General features: G+C 41.6%; 1 protein-coding gene across 1 annotated transcript in view; it reads right to left on the minus strand.

The window, feature by feature from the left end:
• LOC124145882 (zinc finger CCHC-type and RNA-binding motif-containing protein 1-like) overlaps nucleotides 1-22,087 on the minus strand; it is a 45,271-nt gene extending 23,184 nt beyond the window's left edge. The window contains exon 1 of the mRNA XM_048383184.1: nucleotides 22,025-22,087. Within this exon, the coding sequence (XP_048239141.1) occupies nucleotides 22,025-22,077 (53 nt within the window). The 5' untranslated portion in view covers nucleotides 22,078-22,087. The remainder of the gene's footprint in view (nucleotides 1-22,024) is intronic.
• Between the last annotated feature and the right edge of the window lie 1,202 nt (nucleotides 22,088-23,289).

The raw sequence follows: 23,289 nt of genomic DNA on the forward strand, positions 1-23,289 counted from the left end.
GGGTGACCTTATGGTTATTGTGTCAAGATACTGTAGGAAATGGCTGTATCTGTTACAAAACAGTTATGCTTGATTGTCATGCATTTTGTAGTTATCATTTCTCATAATATTGTTAATACAGGGTCCAGTTGCACAAAGTGATCTTAGCGCTAGGACTATCGTGAGCCTATGTTAAAGTATGGGAGTTACAACCGCCTTTGCGCTAAGATCGCTTTGTGCAAGTGGGCCCGGCTCTGTAATTATACACAATATCATATATGATATGTATCTTCAATATCTGGAGGAAATAAAGAATATCTATCAGGCGCCCCCCAGTACAAGCCTTCAAAATCTATGCTAACTTATATACCCCATCTATAAAGCGAATCGGAATGAAGCACGTCACCAGCGCATACACTATCCCTCCCTACATTCGCAATAAAAACGTGTTTGTCTTCCTCAGAAAAAAATACATTTTTTTGTACCTTCTTTGTAATGTCATCACTTATACTGTTCCGTCTCCATTCATTTGATACATGCCACCGTATCCCAATTGCTTATCGACGCTTATGATGTCAATCACTGGATCGTCTGGTCCAGACTCGATTATTTACAGACTGCCGTCGTGCAGCTGGGATATTGCTGAGTGCGGCGTTAAACAACAAGAAGGGGGCACGGGTGTCCCAGTCGTCTAAGGCGCCGCGATTCCCTGTGCAGAGTTGTGTCCCTTGGGCACGCCAGAAACCTATGATTGTGGGTTCGAATCCCGGTTCGCCCCTCTTATGTTTCTAGGTTTTTCAGCACCATACCCTAGTCCTGCACCATGAGCGTGGAACATATTAAATTTATGAAAAAAATCATCTAGAAATGCATACAAAAGCAAGTCTAGACAGCTCAAGCTAGCTGTATTCCACAATCAGCATAGGGGATTTTTGTTATCTTTAGAGTCAAGAAGGATATTGTGTTATATAAGATTTCAGAGACTAAATGTTTGTCTTCACCATACCCGTGCTCGTGGGTTTTACCGAAGTGGTAAACGTCTGAGACCTGCATCACTTCGGGCTTTCCTCCCAAATTAAGCTGACACGCCGCGATATAACTGGAATACTGTTAAAAGTGGCGTTAAACCCAACTCACTCACTCACTCACTTAACAACAAGGAAACCAAAAGAAAGGGTTCGTGTTTTGTCACGGTAGAAAGGTTTACAAACATACTGTGTTACGCTTAACATTTAAAACCTCACACTGTCCATTCGGTTCCAAATTCAGTTTTGCGCTGTTAAATCTACAGGAAACCTTGTTCTACTTTGAAAACACGGCATGTTTGTCCCCTATACAAACCCGTGTCCAAACCTACTTGAGCTCAACACCAAGTCGCGTGCACGTGTTGTTTCGTGCAGACCACGTGACTGATTATATCGCAAGTCAAGTGGTATTGTTTCCCGACCTTTCAGATTGACACGACAGTTTAAGTCACGTACACGCACGTAGAGACTGTCTGTCAAATGTGTGTCACAGAGTATGTGTGAGTTAATTAAAGGGGCCGTCGGCGCGCGTGTGGGTCCTTCTATATCTGTACATCGCACATGTCAAACGTCACCTACTTATTGTAGGGGTCGACTGCCTTCCCTAGACTCGGATTATTACTCGATTTTTTATATGCCACCGTGACAGAGCTCGAATATTGTTGACTGCAGCGTAGTCCTGCACCATGACTGAAAAGTATTTATTTTATAAAAAAAATCAAAAAAAAATCTAGAAATGTATACACAGGCAAGTCTAGACAGCTCCAGCTAGCTATTCAACAAATCAGCATAGGGAAATTTGTTTTTAATTATTTTTAGAGTCGAGAAGGGTATTGTGTAATATAAGATTTCATAGGTTAAATGTTAGTCAAACTGCAGCGTAATGATATTTTTTATTGAATGTTTGTGTTACGGTCAATTTATACACGATTAAGACGTTGTTCGTTGCCACTCAACGATCTTAATTTAACGCCGCTTTGAACATTATTTCAGTTATATCACGGCGTGTCAGCTTAATGTGGGAGGAAAGCCTGAAGTGATGCAGGTCTTAGAAGTTTACCACTTTGGTGAAAGCCACAAGGACGGGTATAGTGCTGACAAACCTAGAAACATACTCGGGGCGAACCGGGATTCGAACCAACAATCGTTAGTGTCTGGCGTGCCAAAGGAACGCAACTCTGCACAGCGAATTGCGACGCCTTTGACGACTGGATCGCCCGTGCACCCCTCAATGAAATGTGTACATGCATACGTCAATACACATCTCAATATATCGTCCACCCAAATTAGATACATAGTGCCAAACTTTAATCTGGACTCCCCATTTCGAAATTCTTGGAACCGCCCTTGACCTTTGCGTACAATCAATGGGCTGATTATGTGGTAGCAAAACCACGCTGACCTGGTGTCGTCCCTTGCTGAAATCTTGAGCTATCAACATGTAAACATTCCTTATCTTATCTGGAGAGAGCGTTGACAGATATAACCTGTAGACAGAAACCGATGAGCTGTAGCCACGTGGTGACATGGTGCTCTAAACATATGTCACAGGTGAAACGAGTGAGTGAATGTTGTTTTACACCGCACTAAGCCAGCTTATCCACACTGAGATGGTTGTGCTATAAAATCGAAACCCTCATACTGTAACATTGCAGGGTAGATGTAACGCTACATTCGCTTTGTGCGGTTGGGCCCTTGTCCAAGCAAAGCAATGGATGACAATCGAATTTGCATATGCCAGAGGCAAGGGAGTTAACTGACTCTAAAAGTCCAGTTTCAACCCTTGCCGAACTGAGCTTGAATTACTTGGCTCGATCGATCGTAGCGCCACCATTAGCTATTGCGAGTTATGTCCAATCTCATTAAAATCAGACCTCAGTTCTCGCTACCGCTATACAAAGATCTGAGGACATCCCATTAGGAGTCACGTCCGAACGACCTTTCATCCGACCAATCAGAACATCGCTTACCAGATTATGAAAGTGACAGTCGGAATGGGATTTCTAATCATGCAACCTCGAAAACTGTAACTCCGAACGATAGTTACGGCTTTAACGATTGAATCCATACAATCTAGACCATCTATTAGCCATTCCAAAATGCTCTTTTGTTCAGGTTTCAAATTTGTAATCGAGAATTTGTCAAAATATGTTTCGAAGCGTAGTCGCCAATTTGAAATTAGTGCCGTAAAGCACGAGAAAGCTGCCTTCTGATTGGTCATTCCATTGGTCGGTCAAAGTTCGCGCAAGGTAGGTCTGACGTGACCCGTAATGAGATATTCTCAGATCTTTGTTGAGATGAAGCGAGAACTAAGATCTGATTTTAATGAGATTGGAGTTATGTCCCACCTCTAATATCACTTTGCTTCAAACAAAATGGCGGCGCCCGTGCAGTGAAGACATAAGCATATGTATTGTGAAATACGGGTCTTACCTCGCGAAGTGCATCAGATCACGTGAGCAAATTGATTTAAACATTTAAACAGATTTGAAAAATATCTGTCGACGCCCAGATGACGGTACATATATTTTGCAAATCCTGCAGTCGACCGAAATCTTCACGTTGAAATCCATGTTGTTTACGAACCGGATGTCGATTTCGTTACGCGATTTTGATTGGACAATGCATAGACTACGTGCCTGTTAACTCCCTTGCCTCGGAAAGATGCCCAACATACAGTCGGGGTAAAATGACACGCAAGTCAGATTGTTATCACCTATTCTCCAGTTTAGCCACCTCGATACTTTAGTGTATTTCATCCCTATTCAGTATTGGAGCTGTATGCTACCGTAGTTTCGTTTTGAGTCCGATTTGAATGACGGCGCTAAAAATAGCCTTCCAATTCAATTGTACTCATGTGCGGTAGAAAGTGGGAAGCTACTGAAATGGGTACCCGGTATGATGAGACGGAAACGTGGCTGTTAACTTTCTAGCGTCTCAGGCAGGATGGGTTGTATACTATGGATCGAGCGCAATATTTCACAATGTAAACAAATTATTATTATTAGTAGTAGTAGTATCCCAAAAGCAAGGTATTTTCACTTACTGCATTTACTGCATCGAATCTAACGACAAGCACGAATGAGATTCTCCGGGCTTATTTTGCCCCAAGGAACAAGGTGAGGTGAAATGGGGTTTAACGTCGCGTCCAAGATTATTGCACTTTATAGCGACGTGAATGCATGTGTGTGTGTGTGTGTGTGTGTGTGTGTGTGTGTGTGTGTGTGTGTGTTTGGCTGCTTGTACTAGTCCGGCCTGATGCCGATTTATAGTGCACACAGTATACTGACTCCGAGCCCCTTAATGCCGAGCGCCAGACAGGGTAACAACAAGTACCATCTTTTAACGTCTTTTGGTATGACGCGGCCGGGAATCGAACCCCGAACCTTCCGCGGTCCCCAAGGAACAAGTGAACTGATGATTGTCCGTTGACACTGGTGATAACGCACTGCGAGCATGTTTGCACGTGCGGAGTCCGACGGTGAGTAGTTGGAACATGTCGTTACTGCCGATGTAATCGAGGAAGAAATTGTCAAAACGCTGTTCCCGGAAACTACTGCACGTCATTAGGCGGGATTTCCAAGCTCGGTGTTAACAGAATGAATAGAATCGTCTCCAGACATTTGTCTGATGTATACTATCTACATAATGACTAAAGAGATAAGAGTGCACACGTGCACATGAACCAGAAAAACAACTGCACAGGTGACTCAACGTCGTCGGAACCTTGATACAGATAGAACAGGTGTTGAACCATGTGTCATGTACTGACGTCTAGAAACTGCAGTTATCTTTAATCAGTGACCCTTGAGTACAATGTAGGGGAACTACCTGACCAAAGTCATCCCTCAGCAAACCGGACCGCAGGTCACCGTACCCTCTTGGTAAGGTGTGAATGAGTGAACATGTTTTTATTCTTTCATTTCTTTGTTATACACACAGACAGCACGAATATTCATTGCATATACTTCAGTCCACGTGTAATATTTAAAACACACACACACACACACACACACACACACACACACACACACACACACCGTGAAGAATCGGATTAGAATTTGTCCTCAGCAACTAATGCTTGTGGAAAGAGGCGACTAACTGGATCGGATGGTCAGGCTCGCTGACTTGGTTGAAGCCCATGCACTCGGCATTATTCCAGCTATATGACGGCGGTCTGCAAAATAATCGAGCCTGGACCAGACAATTCAGTGAATGATATCATGACCATCGATCCACACATTTTGGATCGATGACAGGTATCAACCAAGTTAGCGATAGTGACCACCCGATCCCGTTAGTCGCCTTTTACGACAAGCACAGTCGCTTTTTACGGCAAGTATGGGTTGCTAAAGACCTACTCAACCCCGGAATCTTCACAGGTCCGAAAATTCTTGAAGAAAATGATCATGCTGAAAAAAAAACAAGAAATTGCCTGCCACACGAATTACATTTCTTGCTGCAGCGTGACGTTCATCCCTGCACAGAGGGTAGAACATGACCCTGATGGATGTCGTCTCGGTAGCGTACACCATTCAAATTGTCATTAACCATGATGAGTTGTGATGAAACCCCATACCATTAGGGACAGTGGGGCAGTCTAGTGGTTAAAGCGTCACGCCGAAGACCCGGGTTCGATTCCTGACATGGGTACAATGTATGAAGCAATTTCTGGTGTCCCCCGCCGTGATGTTGCTGGAATATTGCTAAAAGTGGTGTAAAACCATACTCACTCACTCAGCCAATACCATTACATTTCCACCCCAAACTGACGACGTTGAGTAACGCCAGCGTCGTTAAAACGTTCTCCGGGACGCCTGTAGACCCTTGCACCACCATCAGAGCTGTCCAGATGAAACCGGGGCTCATCTGTGAACAATATACTGTCCCAGTCTTGTCTACTGAAACTCAGATATTTTCCATACCAAGATAGACGTGCCTGACGTTGACGTGGAAGCAAAATAGGGCGAATCGCTGACCGTCGGGGCCGGATGTTGTGCTCCCTCAACCTGTTGGGTAAAGTGTTCTGCCGCTAATTGGTCGCAACCAAAGCATTTTCTGAGCTGCTAATGTGGCAGTTTGGTATCAATTCCGTAGATGCATCCACGGAATATGGCCCGTGGCAAGTCATGAGTGTTTTCCTGCTGTAACGTCTCTAAAGAGATGGTATTATGTTTCGGTGAACATTAAAATGTCCGGCAACTTCGTTTTACGCCATTCCTTTTTGTAGCATATCCACGTCGCGTAGACATTGATTTTTCAGCAAATGTTTGTATGAGCACCTGACAGCTAAACAATCTGTATTCCCTGTTCACATTAAAAAAAACACGTTTCTTAGTATCATGCTCCCAACAAACACGCAATCATCAAAATTAGTCGCCGTGCATGAGTGAGTGAGTATGGTTTTACGCCGCTTTTAGCAATATTCCAGCAATATCACGGCGCGGGACACCAGAAATGGGCTTCACACATTGTACCCATGTCGGGAATCGAACCCGGGTCTTCGGCGTGACGAGCAAACGCTTAAACCACTAGGCTACCCGGCCGCCCCTTCGCCATGCATGAACATGCTCATGCAAATTGTGAATCACAACGAGATATCTTCATGAATATGTATTCAAAGATGCATTATTTAATTTCAGAAATTGTTTCAGAAGTATTTTCATTTCATTTATCATGAAGCAGTCACTTTTTTTCCTTTAGTATACATCTAAGGCTGTTTTAACCTCTTATTTATTAATTTCCTGAAGTTATACATCGAGACCCAAACTCTCTAAAGGCAGACACGTAACATGATATACTACTAAAAAAAAGTTAAAGAGTGAGTGATAAGGGACCATGGTCAAACGCCGTTTTGAACAGATTGCAGGAGCCGTATATCACATACAATGTGACTGTGGCGACTCCTATGTAGGAGACACATCCAGGCCCCTACCCATTAGAATAAAAGAACACAAGACCTCAGTACAAAAAAATGACTCAAAATCAGCCATCTCCGACCACACCCAAACCCACCCCGATCACAACATCCAGTGGAACAACATCAAGATCCTGGCCAACAACCAATCAGACTACAAAATCAGGAAACTCCTAGAAGCCATCCACATCAAAAGGATCCAGCCAGCAATGAACAGAGACCAAGGCTATTACATCCCGCCTGCTTACCATCACCTAATTGCTCAATCCCTTTGTCCATCCAATTAATACAGTGGCTTCCATCATCTCCATCAGTTAGCGTGTTTACTCTGCTAGTATACTCTGTGTTCATCAGTCATCCACTGGCTTCCAATTAGCTTAATCACCTCTCTGTGCCCATCAACTAGTCACTGTAACAACTTAGATGTCAATAAGTGTATATATACCTATGTTGTTTAGCCCTATCCGAATAACTAACTACCTCAATGAACACCAAACTCAAAATCTTAAACAAAACTGCAAAAAATCAAATATCTTCACCCCTAAACTCAAAATACCCCAAATAGACACAACGCTAGCTAACCAAATAAATAAACAAACCGACCCAAACATAGCTAAAACCACCACACTTGCATACATACACGAAAATTGGCCAAATTGGTGTCACATATACACTGACGGATCTTCAGACCCGACCTCCAACCACACAGGCTTCGGAGTCCATACCACACATCCAGTTATACCCACACAATCTTACCGACTCCCTAACAACCAATCTATATTCACAGCCGAACTTATGGGCATGGCCTCAGCCCTGCATAACCAACAATCTAAAAACAACACAAAAATCCTAATTCTCACCGACTCCCTTAGTGGACTACAAGCCCTCCAAAACAAAAATACCAAAAAGGGCCTAAATTAATAAACCAAATACTTAAAAGCTCCAACGACCTAACAAAAGCAGGCAAACAAATAACCTTCTTGTGGATCCCCGCCCACGTAGGAATTTACGGCAACGAAAGCGCCGATAAAGCAGCTAAATTATCTCTCAAAATACCAGAAATAAGCCTAAACCTACCCATCTCAAAATCAGAAATTAAAAGTGTAAACAAACAAAAAATAACCAAAAATGGCATAATCAATATCAAAACTCAAATAGCCAAATCAAAAAAGGGCTCAGAAAACCACTAGCCAAACCTAAAATCCTACACCCCTCAAAAAAAATTGACAGATTAATTACAAAACTCCAAACAGGACACACGAACCTAAATAACCACCTAAAACAACTTAAAAGACACACCACAGGACACTGCCCCCACTGCAAACAACCCGAAACCACAGAACACGCACTCATCCACTGCACCCACTACCAAACACACAGAACCACACTACAAACCAATCTCAATCTAAATAAGGTTCCTACTCTAGATGAAATACTAAACCCTCAAAATAAACTAGAAAACTTCAAGGCCCTAGGCGTATTCCTAATCAAAACAGACCTAATTAAGCGCATCTAAAAACTAATTAATCTACCAATCCAAAATCCAATAAACATACAAACACCCACCTCACCCGGCTCCCTTAGTTCCCTCCTCCACCCACCTCGGCATTTATTCCAAATTTAAAAATTTCAAAAAATCAATATAAGCAACCCATAAAACCCACCTCTTGGGTTGCACACACCACTTTCACCCTTCTCGGAATACACTAAATGGTCCGGCCAGGCCCGTGTGCGAAATACGCTGCAGTCGGAAAGCGCACGTTAAATCTTCTATATCAGTCAGTCAGTCAGCCCTATCCATCACTTGCTTGATAAAGGTGTTAGGATCTACACCGAAACGTCGCACTAATTGTAATAAAGAAGTTGTTCATCCATAGAACTAGTCTTACTTCAGATTGCAGGTTGTACCACGGGGTGTCAGCGTAAAGGAGATTTACAGTAAACTATAAATGTGGGACTAAATCATTTATAAAAAAAACCCCAATTAATAAGAAGCAAAAAATGTTCTAAGGCAATATTTGTCACAAAAACCGTTAATTAACTACCGAGAGTTAATGAGCAGAGTTGTCACGTGACGTGACGTCACAGTGAAGAGTTGACAAACGAATAGCAGCTACAAGATATATGGTCCCCACCCAACTATATAAAGGGAAAGGGATCTAACGAGTTCGTTCGAGGACAAATTCACAATGTTCACTGTTAATACCCCTATAAAACTACACACTGGTTAAACGGCACCCTTCACTCTAAATCTATGTGTTCTAATACAGAATACTGGACGCGTCCATACGTTCGGCCACAAAATACGAATGTTCTAATTCGGGCAGCACGAACGCCTGTGATCTGTTGTAGAACGCGTGTGTTCTCTCTTGGGAGAAGTCCATGCACATTTGCAGAGATAATTTGCTGAATATTGTTAGACAAATTTAAATTCAACGAATCTTATATTTGGAATAACACTTTCTTAGTAAAGTACAGATTCTCGTTCTCTTTTTTTTTTTTTGGGGGGGGGGGGGGGGGGGGGGAAGTCCCGTCCGGGATTCGAACCCACACTTGCCAGGGTGAGGCACCTAATCGCCAGCACACAAAGTCAGCGATCTAACCCACTCAGCCACCGAGACTTCCACAAAAATGAAAGTCCGACAACTGGTAGTCTAGATCACGTACTTTGTGTACCCCTCTGACAAGTGTAAATTGGCACGGCTCCCATGGCTGAAAGCTATGAAAACACAATGCCATTTAGAAAGTGGTCAAATGTAACAATTGTAATATTTGGGAAAACACTTTCTTAGTAAAGTACAGATTCTCGTACCATTTGGGGGTTGAGTCCCGTCCGGGATTCGAACCCACACTTGCCAGGGTGAGGCACCTAATCGCCAGCACACAAAGTCAGCGATCTAACCCGAGGCTTCCACAAAAATGAAATTCCGACAACTGGTAGACTAAGTCTAGATCACGTACTTTGAGTACCTCCCTGACAAGTGTAAATTGTTTACTAAGAAAGTGTTATCCCAAATATAACATTCGTTACATTTGACCACTTTCTAAATGGCATTGTATATTCACAAATTTAAATTCGACGATATATTTATTTTTGAGAAGAAGAGAGGCTTGTAGATTGGTATGTCAAACAGAAAATGTGTATAAGAAGGGTTATATTTTGAGTTTGATGAATAATAAATAGTTTATTAACATGGCATACGTTGTGTTAATAATAACTCATATGTAGCCTGACTAGATACAACAGCAACATTATTGATTTACAACTCATTGCTAATACATGGAAATAACTTGCTTGCATTGGGGACATTTACGTGTATCAGAACACTGGCATTCTGATGGCTAATCTTATGGGTGCTCTGGAACATATACGGTCTAATTGCTGGGGTTCTGTTTTTCTAACTAGCATTCAAAGCTGCCTATGCCCTGTGAACCACATCCGTTATGTGAGAAACTGGCGTGACGTCTCATTTATTTGGCGCTACACTTTCCTATGATCTGAGGGATATCTGTGGTAAGTATCCATCTAGGAATACTCTTGTTTCATATTTTATTCTTACCTAAAATTGTGTTATATTTCGGCGATATAATCATATGCTGATAGCATGCGAAATAAAACCGGCCCCTTACGAAGCGCATAGCAGACGACATATTCCTCGCCATTTTGACAGCCATTGTTCCACACGCATTATTCAAATTGTGAGATGAAATCACAATTCAAATTGCACTTGTGACTATTTGAAAGTTTCCGTTCATTTGAATGATGTTCAAATAAAATGAATATATATTTCAGGTTCTATAAGAATCGTCCGAAAGTGTGTAGCGGACTACATGCGACAGATCTCTGAACATCTAAATGTGGGATCCTAGGGCATGATCAGCATGCATCGACAAAGCATCGAAATCATCAGAGAGTAGGGTAAGTATGTAATGAACAAAAAGAACAAAACCATCACAGGACATGTTTTTGGCTATCTTATGTGAAATATTTTAGATAAAACAGTCTTTTTGTTTCTATTACAGGGTGCACTGCAGATAATCACTACCATCCATGGAAATTATTGCACACAGCACACGTCTATATGTAAATGAGGAAAAGAAACAAGGTTTCGCAGATCAAATAAGAAGGTACTTGTGTATATTGTGCTCTAGTCTTTATCCAAGTAAGTAATAACTTTGTTAGCCAAATGACATTTTTGGCAAAACATTTTGTAACCTGTAAATAATGAAACAAATGTCACGGTAATCTTGCGTTTACTAACGAACATTGGTTAGGATAATGTCTTATGTAATATGTACGAGTTTTATAAATATATGACTATGACAAAATATTTGTTTGGTGTTATAGGATGTTGCGGAGTCGTATTTGACATGAAGATTCCTGAAGCATGCGATGGTCATGTCGCTGTTACGATCATCGTCCTCGGGATATTTACCCACAAGAAACATCTGCGAAGTAGAATCTTGTTATCTTAAGTATGGAAGCATATGCTTCAATTTGCTACACGACAGTTTGTAATGTTTCATGAATAACTCTGACTCACATATCTAAGTGACTTGATATCCATGTCCATGACTAATAAATTGTATTCGACACACACGATGATTTGTCATTTCAATATATACTATGCAAGCACGTGCCTGAGAACGTGTAGTGTTCTGAATCTCGGTCCAGAACACTTAACAGGCGTTCTAAAAGTGTTACATCGCCAGAACACGTTGAAGCGTTCTAAATATGTTTGTATAGAACACTCCTGTCCTGTGTCGAGAACATCAACGTTCCGAATATGTTCAGAACACATGGACGCGTTCTAAAAGTGTTACATCCTTGTGTTCTGTCTAGTCTGTTAATTTCTCCCAAAATTCATACTTGTCTATATTGTTATATTGTTAAAACAGTTTTTTTAGTAAACAGTTATATTGAGCAGTAGTGTAGCTAGGAATGTTTGTATTGTAAGCACATGCATGCTGCATAGCTTGACATAGGATTTCCCGATCTTTACTGAGTTGCCAAGAAAACGTTAGTACTTTCATGGACCATTGTAATGATCTTTAATTAAGCAATTATCAGATCAAACACTAGTAGTGACCAGTTATGTTTACAGGCACAAATACAAGGCGATCCAAACACAAGCAGGTTCCTGTAATAATGTCTCCAATATTGATGCCAAGTTGACATATTGTAAACTTGTAACATAACCGTACAGGCTGGAACCACATCCTCAGAATGTGCGTACATTGTGTGATGCTACAGTCGTCAAACTATTGGAAATAAAAGTACATTTCTCCTTGTATATTTAAGTGATTTTTCATTCCTTACATCTGTTGCTTAATTCTTAGAAGTGTTCACTGAATTTGTTTGAACGATTTCAGGTCGCTGAGTTATGTACCACGAAATATTAACGTCACTTTAACAGACCAAAATTTCGATATTTCTGTCATACATGTAACACATTTCAAATATCTTCATAATCAACAAGAAACATTGAGGAATATTTTCACAACTCGTGTCATTACGGCAAGCCGAATTCAGTCATCTTCCCGAGGCAAGTGAGTGAACTGACTTTAAAAGTCCAGTTACCACCCTTGCCGAACTAGGCTGGAATTCCTGGGCTCGACCGTAGCGCCAGTGGCTATTACGAGGAATGTCCCTTCTATGGCTCTCCTAAGGACCAATCAGATTCCACCTCGCGTACACTATCACTTGCATTTGCATTGAACAAAATGGCGGCGCCCAGTCAAGACGATCGGATCGATTATCAAGATCTATATTGTGATAAAACGGGTCTTACATCGCGAAGTGCATCAAATCAGGCGAGCAACTTGATTAAAAACATGAAAAGTTTTGGAAAATAACTTTTGACAACGACAACTCCATAATACCAGCCTAGTTCGGCAAGGGTGGAAACTGGACTTTGATAATCAGTTAACTCACTTGCCTCGGGTAGATGAATTCAGTTTACGGGGTGAGGTGTAATGGGGTTTAATGTCGCGTCCAATATTATTGCACTTATATAGCGACGTGCATGTACGTGTGTGTGTTTGTGTGGCTGCTTGTACTAGTCCGGACTGATGCCGATTTATAGTGTTAGCTCACTGAGATACCATGCCGCAGTTTAACATGAATATCCCACTCAGACACAGTATACTGACGCCGAGCCGACCAATCCTTGTTTTAGCCCCTTAATGCCGAGCGCCAGACAGGGTAACAACAAGTACCATCTTTTAATTCATTTGGTATGACGCGGCCGGGGATCGAACCCCGGACCTTCCGCTCTCCGGCCGGACGCTCTACCACTAGACCACGGAGGCGGTCCAATTCATTTTACGGAAAGGGGCGAGTTGTTATGAATGGCACACGGTCCTTCCAGCCATTCAATAACACAGGCATGGCAACATACATTGATCATTGTGTGAAGTATAACCTTATTGTGTATTCTGAGTGAAATCCCATAACAATTGCACGTATATTTTCTATCGACCAAAGGAAATTAAAAGTGCACAACAAACAGTGACGTAAGCAGTTCGTGGGCGGTTCTCTACGCGTAATATGCCCAGAACGGTTATGTGTGATAACGATTTTTCACCATTTGCGTCATGTCAAAATGTCTGAAGAAATTATGGCATATTGAGAAAACAATATACATGTGCAAATTCTATATTTTATTGTCTCTGACAACGTGACTTTAAAGGCAGCCTCACTGTGTCTGGTTTGTGTTCGACATCCTCGGGTAAAACGTGAGAAAGTCGTTTCCCACGAACCTGTGCTAAATACATAAAATAAAATCCAAAATGAAACTAGAAAATTTACAATCGTGAGATTCCAAAAATACAATTCAAATATGTGTTTATTAAATATTTTGAGGAAACTATATTCAAAATATAGTATTCTCACAGTGGTTTAGAGCTGAATCAAAGTAATCAACCTCACAATACCATGTGCATACGCCAATGTCACGCCGCACAGTTTGATATGTGTCATTTTGAAAATTATCAATAATTATTTTTTATCAACAATTTTATTTCCAATAACACACAATGAGTGGATAAATAGAGGATTCATCACGAGTGTTTTTTAATACCTCGTCCCGTTAATCGGTATTTGCCTCGCCAAAGGCTCGGCAAATACCGATTAACTAAGACTCGGTTGATATTTCCCATATTAAAAAACACAAGTGATGAATTCTATTTATCATTTTCACATTTTTGCTTCCCTTTTAAGGAATAATTGCATAACATTTTCATCAGCAACTTGTCGAAATCTTACGTATAGATCGTGCGTAGTGATACATGTTTTCCATAGCCGTGTAAACCAAAATATACAACCTCTGAACTCCTCTATGGCATATTCCTTCGCTAATTTGCATACTTATGTCATTGGGGTAAGACATACATGTTTTTATGTCATAAGCTTATGTCATGGATAAATGTTTTAGTTAAATGATAAAATCAGTTAGTCCGCGAAACAATCTGCGTTTCTGCAATACACTATAGCTAAGATCCGTATTGAGTGAGTGAGTTGGTTTTAACGCCGCTTTTAACAGTATTCCAGTTATATCGGGCGTGTCAGCTTAATGTTGGAGGAAAGCCCGAAGTGATGCAGGTCTCAGACGTTAACAACTTCGGTGAAACCCACGAGCACGGGTATGGTGCTGACAAACCCAGAAACATAATCGGGGCGAATGGGGATTCGAACCTACAATCATAGGTTTCTGCACAGCGAAATGTATGAAATAACAGATTTATGTTGATCATATTTTAAAATTTTGCGGGGATGGGTGGTAAACTGTGTAAGCGCTTGCTTTATGTGCGACACAATAGCTACGCCAATGTTGAGTGAGTGAGATGGGTTTAACGCCGCTTTGAACAGTATTCCAGTTATATCAGGACGTGTCAGCTTGAAGTGGGAGGAGAGCCTGAATTGATGCAGGTCTCAGACGTTTACCACTTCGGTGAAACCCACGGGTATGGTGCTGACAAACCAAGGTACATAATCGGGGCGGATAACTATAGGACCTTGGGTTTCTGGCGTGCCCAGGGGACGCAACTCCTACGGCGCCTTAGACGACTGAGCACCTGGGCCCCCTACGACACTGTTCAGCGACGGGTATTTCGAATCAGACTCAAAACGAATCTGTCGTGGCGAATGTGTCCAGTGTATTAATCACAACAGAATGGATATAAATAAAGGATAATTGAGGATGAATTGATGCTAACTGGACAGTCTCCTGACGAAAACAGCACGTGGAGTAAGACTCTCATTGGGCGGACAATCTCTCACCCGTGTGACACCCTATCCCTGCAGACACCTTCTCACTTGACAGCGTCAAACATAATTCTATCATAAGGAAGGGTGAATGGACAACATCGGTCCCTAAGCTGATTGCTACATTTTATCTACAGGATTCACCAGTGTCGACATACAGCAGTCAAGAAATCAATGTATCCACGAGAAAGTGTACACGCGCCGAGTGTCGATTCATTCACTTCCGAGAAAGAGAGCGTGCAGACAGCACGTGACCACCGTAAGACGGAGTTCTCTGTGGCTCCATGTGACAGAACAGCGTGCACACAACGTGGGCTTATTTCACTGTTGCGGGGATATATGTATGTTTGAGAAACGTTGATATCGCCCACATGAATTTGACGGTTTTCTTATGTGTGTTGGAGAATCCATGTCTCCGAGGGATTACTAGAGATTGTAAACCCTCACATGAGGGAACGTCCCGAGGGGGCCGTAGGGTATATGTATGTTTGAGAAACGTTGATATCGCCCACTTGAATTTGACGGTTTTCTTCTATGTGTAGGAGAAACCATGTCTCCTCGAGATTACTAGAGATTGTAAACCCTCACATGAGGGAACGTCCCGAGGGGGCTAGACTAACATTTAGTCTCTGAAATCTTATATTACACAATATCCTTCTTGACTCTAAAAATTAAAAAAATTCCCTATGCTGAAATAGAGCTAGCTTGAGCTGGCTAGACTTGCTTTTGTATGCATTTCTAGATTATTATTTGTTCATAAAATAAATATATTCCACGGTCATGGTGCAGGACTACAAGGGGGCCTACTCGGGACGTTCCCTCATGTGAGGGTTTACAATCTCTAGTAATCTCGAGGAGACATGGTTTGTCCAACTTATAAACCGACTCATCGCATAGACAACGTTTTTAATTAAATAACTGTAATAAAAACTCTCAAATGTATAACCTGCATCGGAGATGAAATATCGCCTGCAGTCGTGAACTCGGTTCAATGAAACCGGTGACCTCAGCACGTGGGTTTGCAACGGTGCGAAATCTGCACGTGCGTCTCGCAATGGCACGAAATCTGCACGTGCGTCTCTTAGGCTGTTCGTAGGTTTTGTTCTGTCAAGGGTTTTCAATGATTGTACAATTCCTGCGAGGTGTAACCACAATTTCAAAAACTCCATATCGAGTTACACAAACAGCCAGTAGGTTTATAACATTCTAAAGATGCTCTTGAAAGAATGACTCCCCAGGCAGCCAATACAAACATGCGTCAGATTGCGTCAGATTGCTCATTTATAAAATATACCTTGAAACTGAACCTGATTTAATTGTTACAAAATACGAGCTATGGCAACTTGTGCATACATTTGGACACAAATACAAAGAGATACGTGGTGAAAATAGGGCTGTGTCATGTGAACGATCTGACATCCTTCGTCTCCAAAATCATTATCTTCAAACAGTCAAGCAGAAACGAGAGGAAGGATAAGAGCCTGTTTTCCTGGATGAGACATGGGTGAATGACTCCCACACATGCAGCCAGCAGTCAGTGGGTACCCAGTGGGAACTGTAAGGAGTCTGGGGACGTTTACCACTTTCGTGGAACCCACGAGCACGGGTATGGTGCTGACAAACCTAGAAACCACAATCGTGGCGAACCAAAAAGACGTTTAAAGATCGGACTTTTTGTTAACTTGCCTGGCACTCGGCATTAACCAGATTAAGTGTAGGATATGGTCCGAAAAGTCACGATTATATTTGCACGTGGGGTCAGTTCGAGGCCGTCAGGCCGAGAACTTGCCCCACGTGCAAAAATAATCGTGACTTTGAGGACTATATCCAACTTAAAACAAAGTCCCATTCAAAATACATGTTAAACTAATGTCCACCCAATATGCACGTGCATATATAATGGAGGGTCGTTCTTGTTTATGCTGAATCGATTGAAACTGCGCGCATGAACGCGCTAAAGTTCGAGCAAAACTATTGGAGGTCTCGTCTAATATGAGCGCGGAAAAGCACGTGCGATTTCTCATTTAGCTTTCAGTCTTTGTACGTGATGAAAATTCATTACACGAAGTCGAACCAGGCAGCAATTAACTCAGATTTTGAAAGACTCATTAATGCTCATATTGAATTACTTGACGTGGCTGTACCAGATTTTGATGTGGGTAAAAGTGATATCTTGGAATCAGATGAGTTGTCTGGAAATGATACAGATTTGGTGGAACTCTCTCAACACGTAGAAGCAAGTATTCCCCAGGCCATACAAATTCCCGTTACAACTCATAACATTGATGACGCAGATAGTATTTGGAATTCCTAACCTTTTAGCAAGCCTGTGTCAGAGCAAGATCTTCAAAGTCTAAATTGTAATTCGGCTTTTTCTCAGAACACAGAAAACAAGAGTAGCTAGGCCGTCGACGTCTTCCAAGCGCGGGTCAAGGAAAGACAATCCCATGGGTTACGTGATGACGTCGTGTTAAACCCCGACAGTATTGCTCTTTCGCATCGTGAAACAGATATTAATAAAAAATCTCATGCGTTTCTTGGTGGAAGTACGAAACCTAAAGGGCGAAAAATATCGGGGAAATACGTTATATGAACTGATCGCGATCGCCTCATCGCAATACTATCGCCGAAGATATCCAGATTAACGTTAACGAGTCTCCTTATATCAAGGGGATGAGAAACGTTTGGATGCTCGCATGAAGTCATTAGCTAAGCAGGGTATTGGCATTTAGAAAAGACAGGCAAATGTTGTTTCTGTCAGAAATCATGGTAACATATTGTTAACACAAATACAGGACGGTTCCTGTATTTGGGGTTTAGTGCCCTTTTGGAATCTGCCGCCTCTGGTTCTGCTATCTCAACTTCGAAAACGTTGACATCCACTGCCTCTACATCGGCTGAGGCAATGTTGACAGCTACAGCGGTGACCTGTGAAGATCCGGGGTAGTATAGGTCTTCAGCAACCCATGCTTGCTGTAAAAGGCGACTATGCTTGTCGTAAGAGGCGGCTAACGGGATCGAGTTGTCAGGATATCAATCACTGGATCGTCTGGTCCAGACTCGATTATTTTCAGACCGCCGTCATATAGCTGGAATATTGCTGAGTGCGGCGTAAAACAACAAACCAACCAACCAACCTACAGCGGTTCTGGATGAAACGTCAACTCTCGCAGTAACTGAAACAACTACAGCCGAGAGTGCAGCAAAAAAATCCATGAAACTCGTATTACCAGATGGGGCAACTTTGTCGTTGTCTTTCTGAAATAAATTTAATTTCTAATGTGTCTCCGTTTCATTTACCTCAGAGGACAGAAATCATGGTAGTTTTATAGTGTTAACACAAATACAGGACGGTTCGTGTATTTGGGATTTAGCGCCTTTATTACAAACAGAATTTCAGTTATATCACGGCGGCATGTTCATTGCAGAAGAAAAGCCTGCCAAACTATTGTGGTTATGTGTTGCAGTGAAACGTGCGAACGTCGACTGGCATATGCAAACCAATGGTGAGCGTAGTTCCTTAACTAATTGGGAGGGTGCGTTTCTACGTTTTGTCTATCAAAGTTCACAAACACGGTTCGACTGACATGATCGGGTAATGGAGTTTAAACTATTGGAGGGTGCACATTAGTTGATAACTATTGGAGGGTGAACATTAGTTGTTAACTATTGGAGGGTTTATCTGCAATACACCGACTACTGGAGGATTACAGCATGAATGCGCACGACCCAATTCACACGAACATTCATGTGACTTTGTTTTAAAACAAGGATCGGCCCGTAGTCGAGGTGTCCAAGAGGGGTATGCATGTTAGACCTCGGCATGGTATCTGAGTGGGCTTGCGGTATAAAACCGTCATTAGTCCAGACTAGTACAAGCAGCCACACACACATGCTGGCACGCTCGCGTCGCTGCTACATATACGTGCAATGATCTCCAACCCCATTTCACGTCATGTTTTACAGACCGCCTCCGTGGTCTAGTGGTAGAGCGTCCGCCCGGAGAGCGGAAGGTCCGGGGTTCGATCCCCGGCCGCGTCATACCAAAAGACGTTAAAAGATGGTACTTGTTGTTACCCTGTCTGGCGCTCGGCATTAAGGGGCTAAAACAAGGACTGGTCGGCTCGGAGTCAGTATACTGTGTCCGAGTGGGGTATTCATGTTAAACTGTGGCATGGTATCTCAGTGAGCCAGCACTATAAATCGGCATCAGTCCGGACTAGTACAAGCAGCCACACACACACGTGCATGCACGTCGCTATATAAGTGCAATAATCTTGGACGCGACGTTAAACCCAATTTCACCTCACCTCATGTTTTACAAGGACCGCCTCCGTGGTCTAGTGGTAGAGCGTCCACCCGGAGAGCGGAAGGTCCGGGGTTCGATCCCCGACCGCGTCATACCAAAAGACGTTAAAAGATGGTACTTGTTGTTACCCTGTCTGGCGCCCGGCATTAAGGGGCTAAAACAAGGACTGGTCGGCTCGGAGTCAGTATACTGTGTCTGAGTGGGGTATTCATGTTAAACTGCGGCATGGTATCTCAGTGAGCTAACACTATAAATCGGCATCAGTCCGGGCTAGTACAAGCAGCCACACACACACACACACGTGCATGCACGTCGCTATATAAGTGCAATAATCTTGGACGCGACGTTAAACCCCATTTCAACTCACCTCATGTTTTACAAACTTCGGAATACCAGAATCTTCTTTTTAGAAACCACAAGCTGCGACTTAATGACGAGTGAGAGACTGACTTGGTTGATGTATGTTATCGTATCCCAATTGCGTGGATCGATGCTCGTGATGTCAATCACTGGATTGTCTGGCCTAGACTTGATTATTTACATACCGCCTTCATATAGCTGGAATATTGCTGGAGTGCAGCGTTAAACAAACAAACAAACATGAACACCAACGTCGAAGACGGCACAGGGCAAGGACAGTATTTTTTTTACTTGTGAACGATTCTGCTTGTTCAATAATGATAGTCGTGTTCGGGTTTAATGTCACAGCTAGAAGGGGATGGGGGGAGAGGTGGCCAGGTGGGGGTTGGGGATACATTGCTGAGTGCGGCGTTAAACAACAAACAAACAAACAAACATAAACTTGGATCTAGTGGTGAGACTGCATGACGTTGTGACTTTAACACCGCGACCCGACGACGCGTGAAGCGTTACCTATGTTTTCAGTCACGGTTTGTCTGAAATATTTGGTGTACCCGTAATGGGATGTCCTCAGATCTTTGTTTAGCGGTAGCGAGAACTAAGATCTGATTTTAATGAGATTGAATATTTTATTAATATTGGCGTGTACAGTGCACAACCAACCACCTTTAGCTGAAGTGATATCGTGTATATTGTGCAAGGGTATCGTGCAGAAAGTCCCCAAGGACCCCATCGAGGTGGCCTAGCTTTGGCAACTGGTGGCCTATAGCCCATGTTCTAAACTGTATAAAGAATTTTGTTATGCCCACATTTGATTTTTGAATATAACTTTGTATTCATGACTCACTTGTGTATGTATCAACTTGTTATCGTCGCTATATGGCTGAAATAATGCCGATGCGACGTTAAATTTTAACTCACTCACTCATTCACCCAAATAATGATACAAGCATCAATATTCCTATTGGTGCAACCACCATAAAATGATATCATACTATCCTTTTTAGTGATGTCATACTTTAGTGATAACTTGTGTTTATGATATATATTATGGTCGTCAATTATACTTTAGTGATATTACACAATCATACTTAAGTGATATCATACTATCATAGTTTAGTGGTATACTGTCGTAGTTTAGTGATATTATACAATCATACATTAGTGATATCATACCATCATACTTTAGTGGCATCATACTATCATACTTTAGTGATATCATACTATCATACTTAAATGATATACTATCATACTTTAGTGGTATACTGTCATACTTTGGTGGCATCATACTATCATACTTTAGTGATATCATACTATCATACTTAAGTGATATACTATCATACTTTAGTGGTATACTGTCATACTTTAGTGGTATACTATCATACTTAAGTGGAATACTATCATACTTTAGTGATATCATACTATCATACTTAAGTGATATACTATCATACTTTAGTGGTATACTGTCATATTTTAGTGGTATACTATCATACTTTGATATCATACTATCATACTTTAGTGGCATCATACTATCATACTTAAGTGGTATCATACTATTACACTTAAGTGGTATACTATCAGACTTTGATATCATAGTATCATTTTAGTGGTATCATGTTATCATACGTTAGTGGTTTCATACTATTATACTTAAGTGATATCATACTATCATACTTTAGTGGTATAGTATCATACTTAAGTGGCATCATACTATCATACGTTAGTGATATCATACTATCATACTTTAGTGGTATAGTATCATACTTTAGTGATACACTATCATACTTTAGTGGTATACTATCATACTTAAGTGATATCATATGTTTATACTTTAGTGGTATACTATCATACTTTAGTGTTTTGGAAATATATCAGGACTCGGTGCGTTGTTCCTATGTGTTTGCAACATTAGGAAAAGTACATAGCTCAGACGGCATTGACAATGATTAAACGTTTTTGCAAGGTTACAAATGAACTCTCCAGTCAAAATAGAAATTGAGAGTCCATGAATATGTACTTACGTGGGGCAACAGACCCTTGTATTCAGCTCATATACAGGTTGTCTATCAAATAAGAACGACAAAACACGGTCCGCAATCATATAAGAAATCTCTGCCAAAAGCGGGGTCTAATGCACTATCATGCAACGTCAAGATCAGAAAACAAACCTTTGTTGCAATGTCCTTCCTTTGTCATTAGGGATTGCCGGTCGACGCCCCATGCACGTAACGCCACCTGCTAAACATGTCCAGTCTCGGCGTCTGTATTGATTAAATCAGTAAAACTGTCCTTCCTACGCATGTCAATCGATAGATATAAATATTAGCAATTGATATTGTGTAAATTGCCAATCACACATCTTTAGTATTATTGCCTGGTATTTTATTGGAAAAAAAAAATTGTCCCTGACAATTCTTGAAAAATATAATCATGCTTTAGAAATTTCCTGCCTCAAAAATGCCATTGTTGCAAATTGTTTTTCTTAAAAGAAAATTCAGGCTCATAGTTTTAAATAAAAAAATCTGGTTTTGCAGCTTAAGCTGTAAACCTATTGTAATAGTACATGTATGAAAATAGTTTGGTGGGTCCTTTTACCGTCTTTAAGTATTTGTCCTTGAATTATTCGTGATGATGACATATGGGGAAAGTGTTAAGGAAATTATAAAGGTGCCATGATTAATGTCTGACATAAGTATATTAAACGTTAATCGAATGGATACTAAACTAAATATCTTTACACAAGGTATATTTTGGATCAAAACTAAAATGGAACATTAATTATAATGATTAACAATATGGGTTTTGTTCAGGTTTTGGCGCAGGGGTGTAGAGTAATGAGGAAAGAGCGAAACTTCCACAAACACAGAGGAGTCGAACCGGAGCCATCGGCGTGACAAGCAAACACTTTAACCACTAGGCTACCCACCGCTCTCCTCGCAGTTGACACTTGCCAGTGGTTCATGCACGAGTCGGTCGATATTGAGGCCTGAAGCTTCACCTCACGTCACGAGTTGCGAGCAAACATCCAACCCGACCTACCCGGATGTAGCAGTGTTGCACTGTTGGTATATATAGAGCGGGCGTCACGTGCAGTATGTAAACAACCCACAAGATCGGCCTGTCCTCATTTGGCCGACACCCCATTTGACCTTCACCCCATTTCGCCTACACCCTTATCAAAACAAATTTACACCTGACTGCACATCGCCATCACTCCTACAACTTGGGTAAAGAGTTCACCCATTGGAAAATAAACTTGCCCTCGTTTGGCCTACACCTAATAAGGCCTACAATAAATGTAAAAATACACGCAGACAATCGTGAATTTTTAATGTCAGTTTAATAGTTTAGAATAACAATGTATACATTTTTGTAAACAATCCATATCTAATATAAATCCCCCTCCTCCTCCTCATCATCTTCATCCTCACCA

Source organism: Haliotis rufescens, unplaced genomic scaffold, assembly GCF_023055435.1.
Source record: "Haliotis rufescens isolate VD_foot unplaced genomic scaffold, xgHalRufe1.0.p SCAF_45, whole genome shotgun sequence".
Taxonomy (NCBI): domain Eukaryota; kingdom Metazoa; phylum Mollusca; class Gastropoda; order Lepetellida; family Haliotidae; genus Haliotis; species Haliotis rufescens.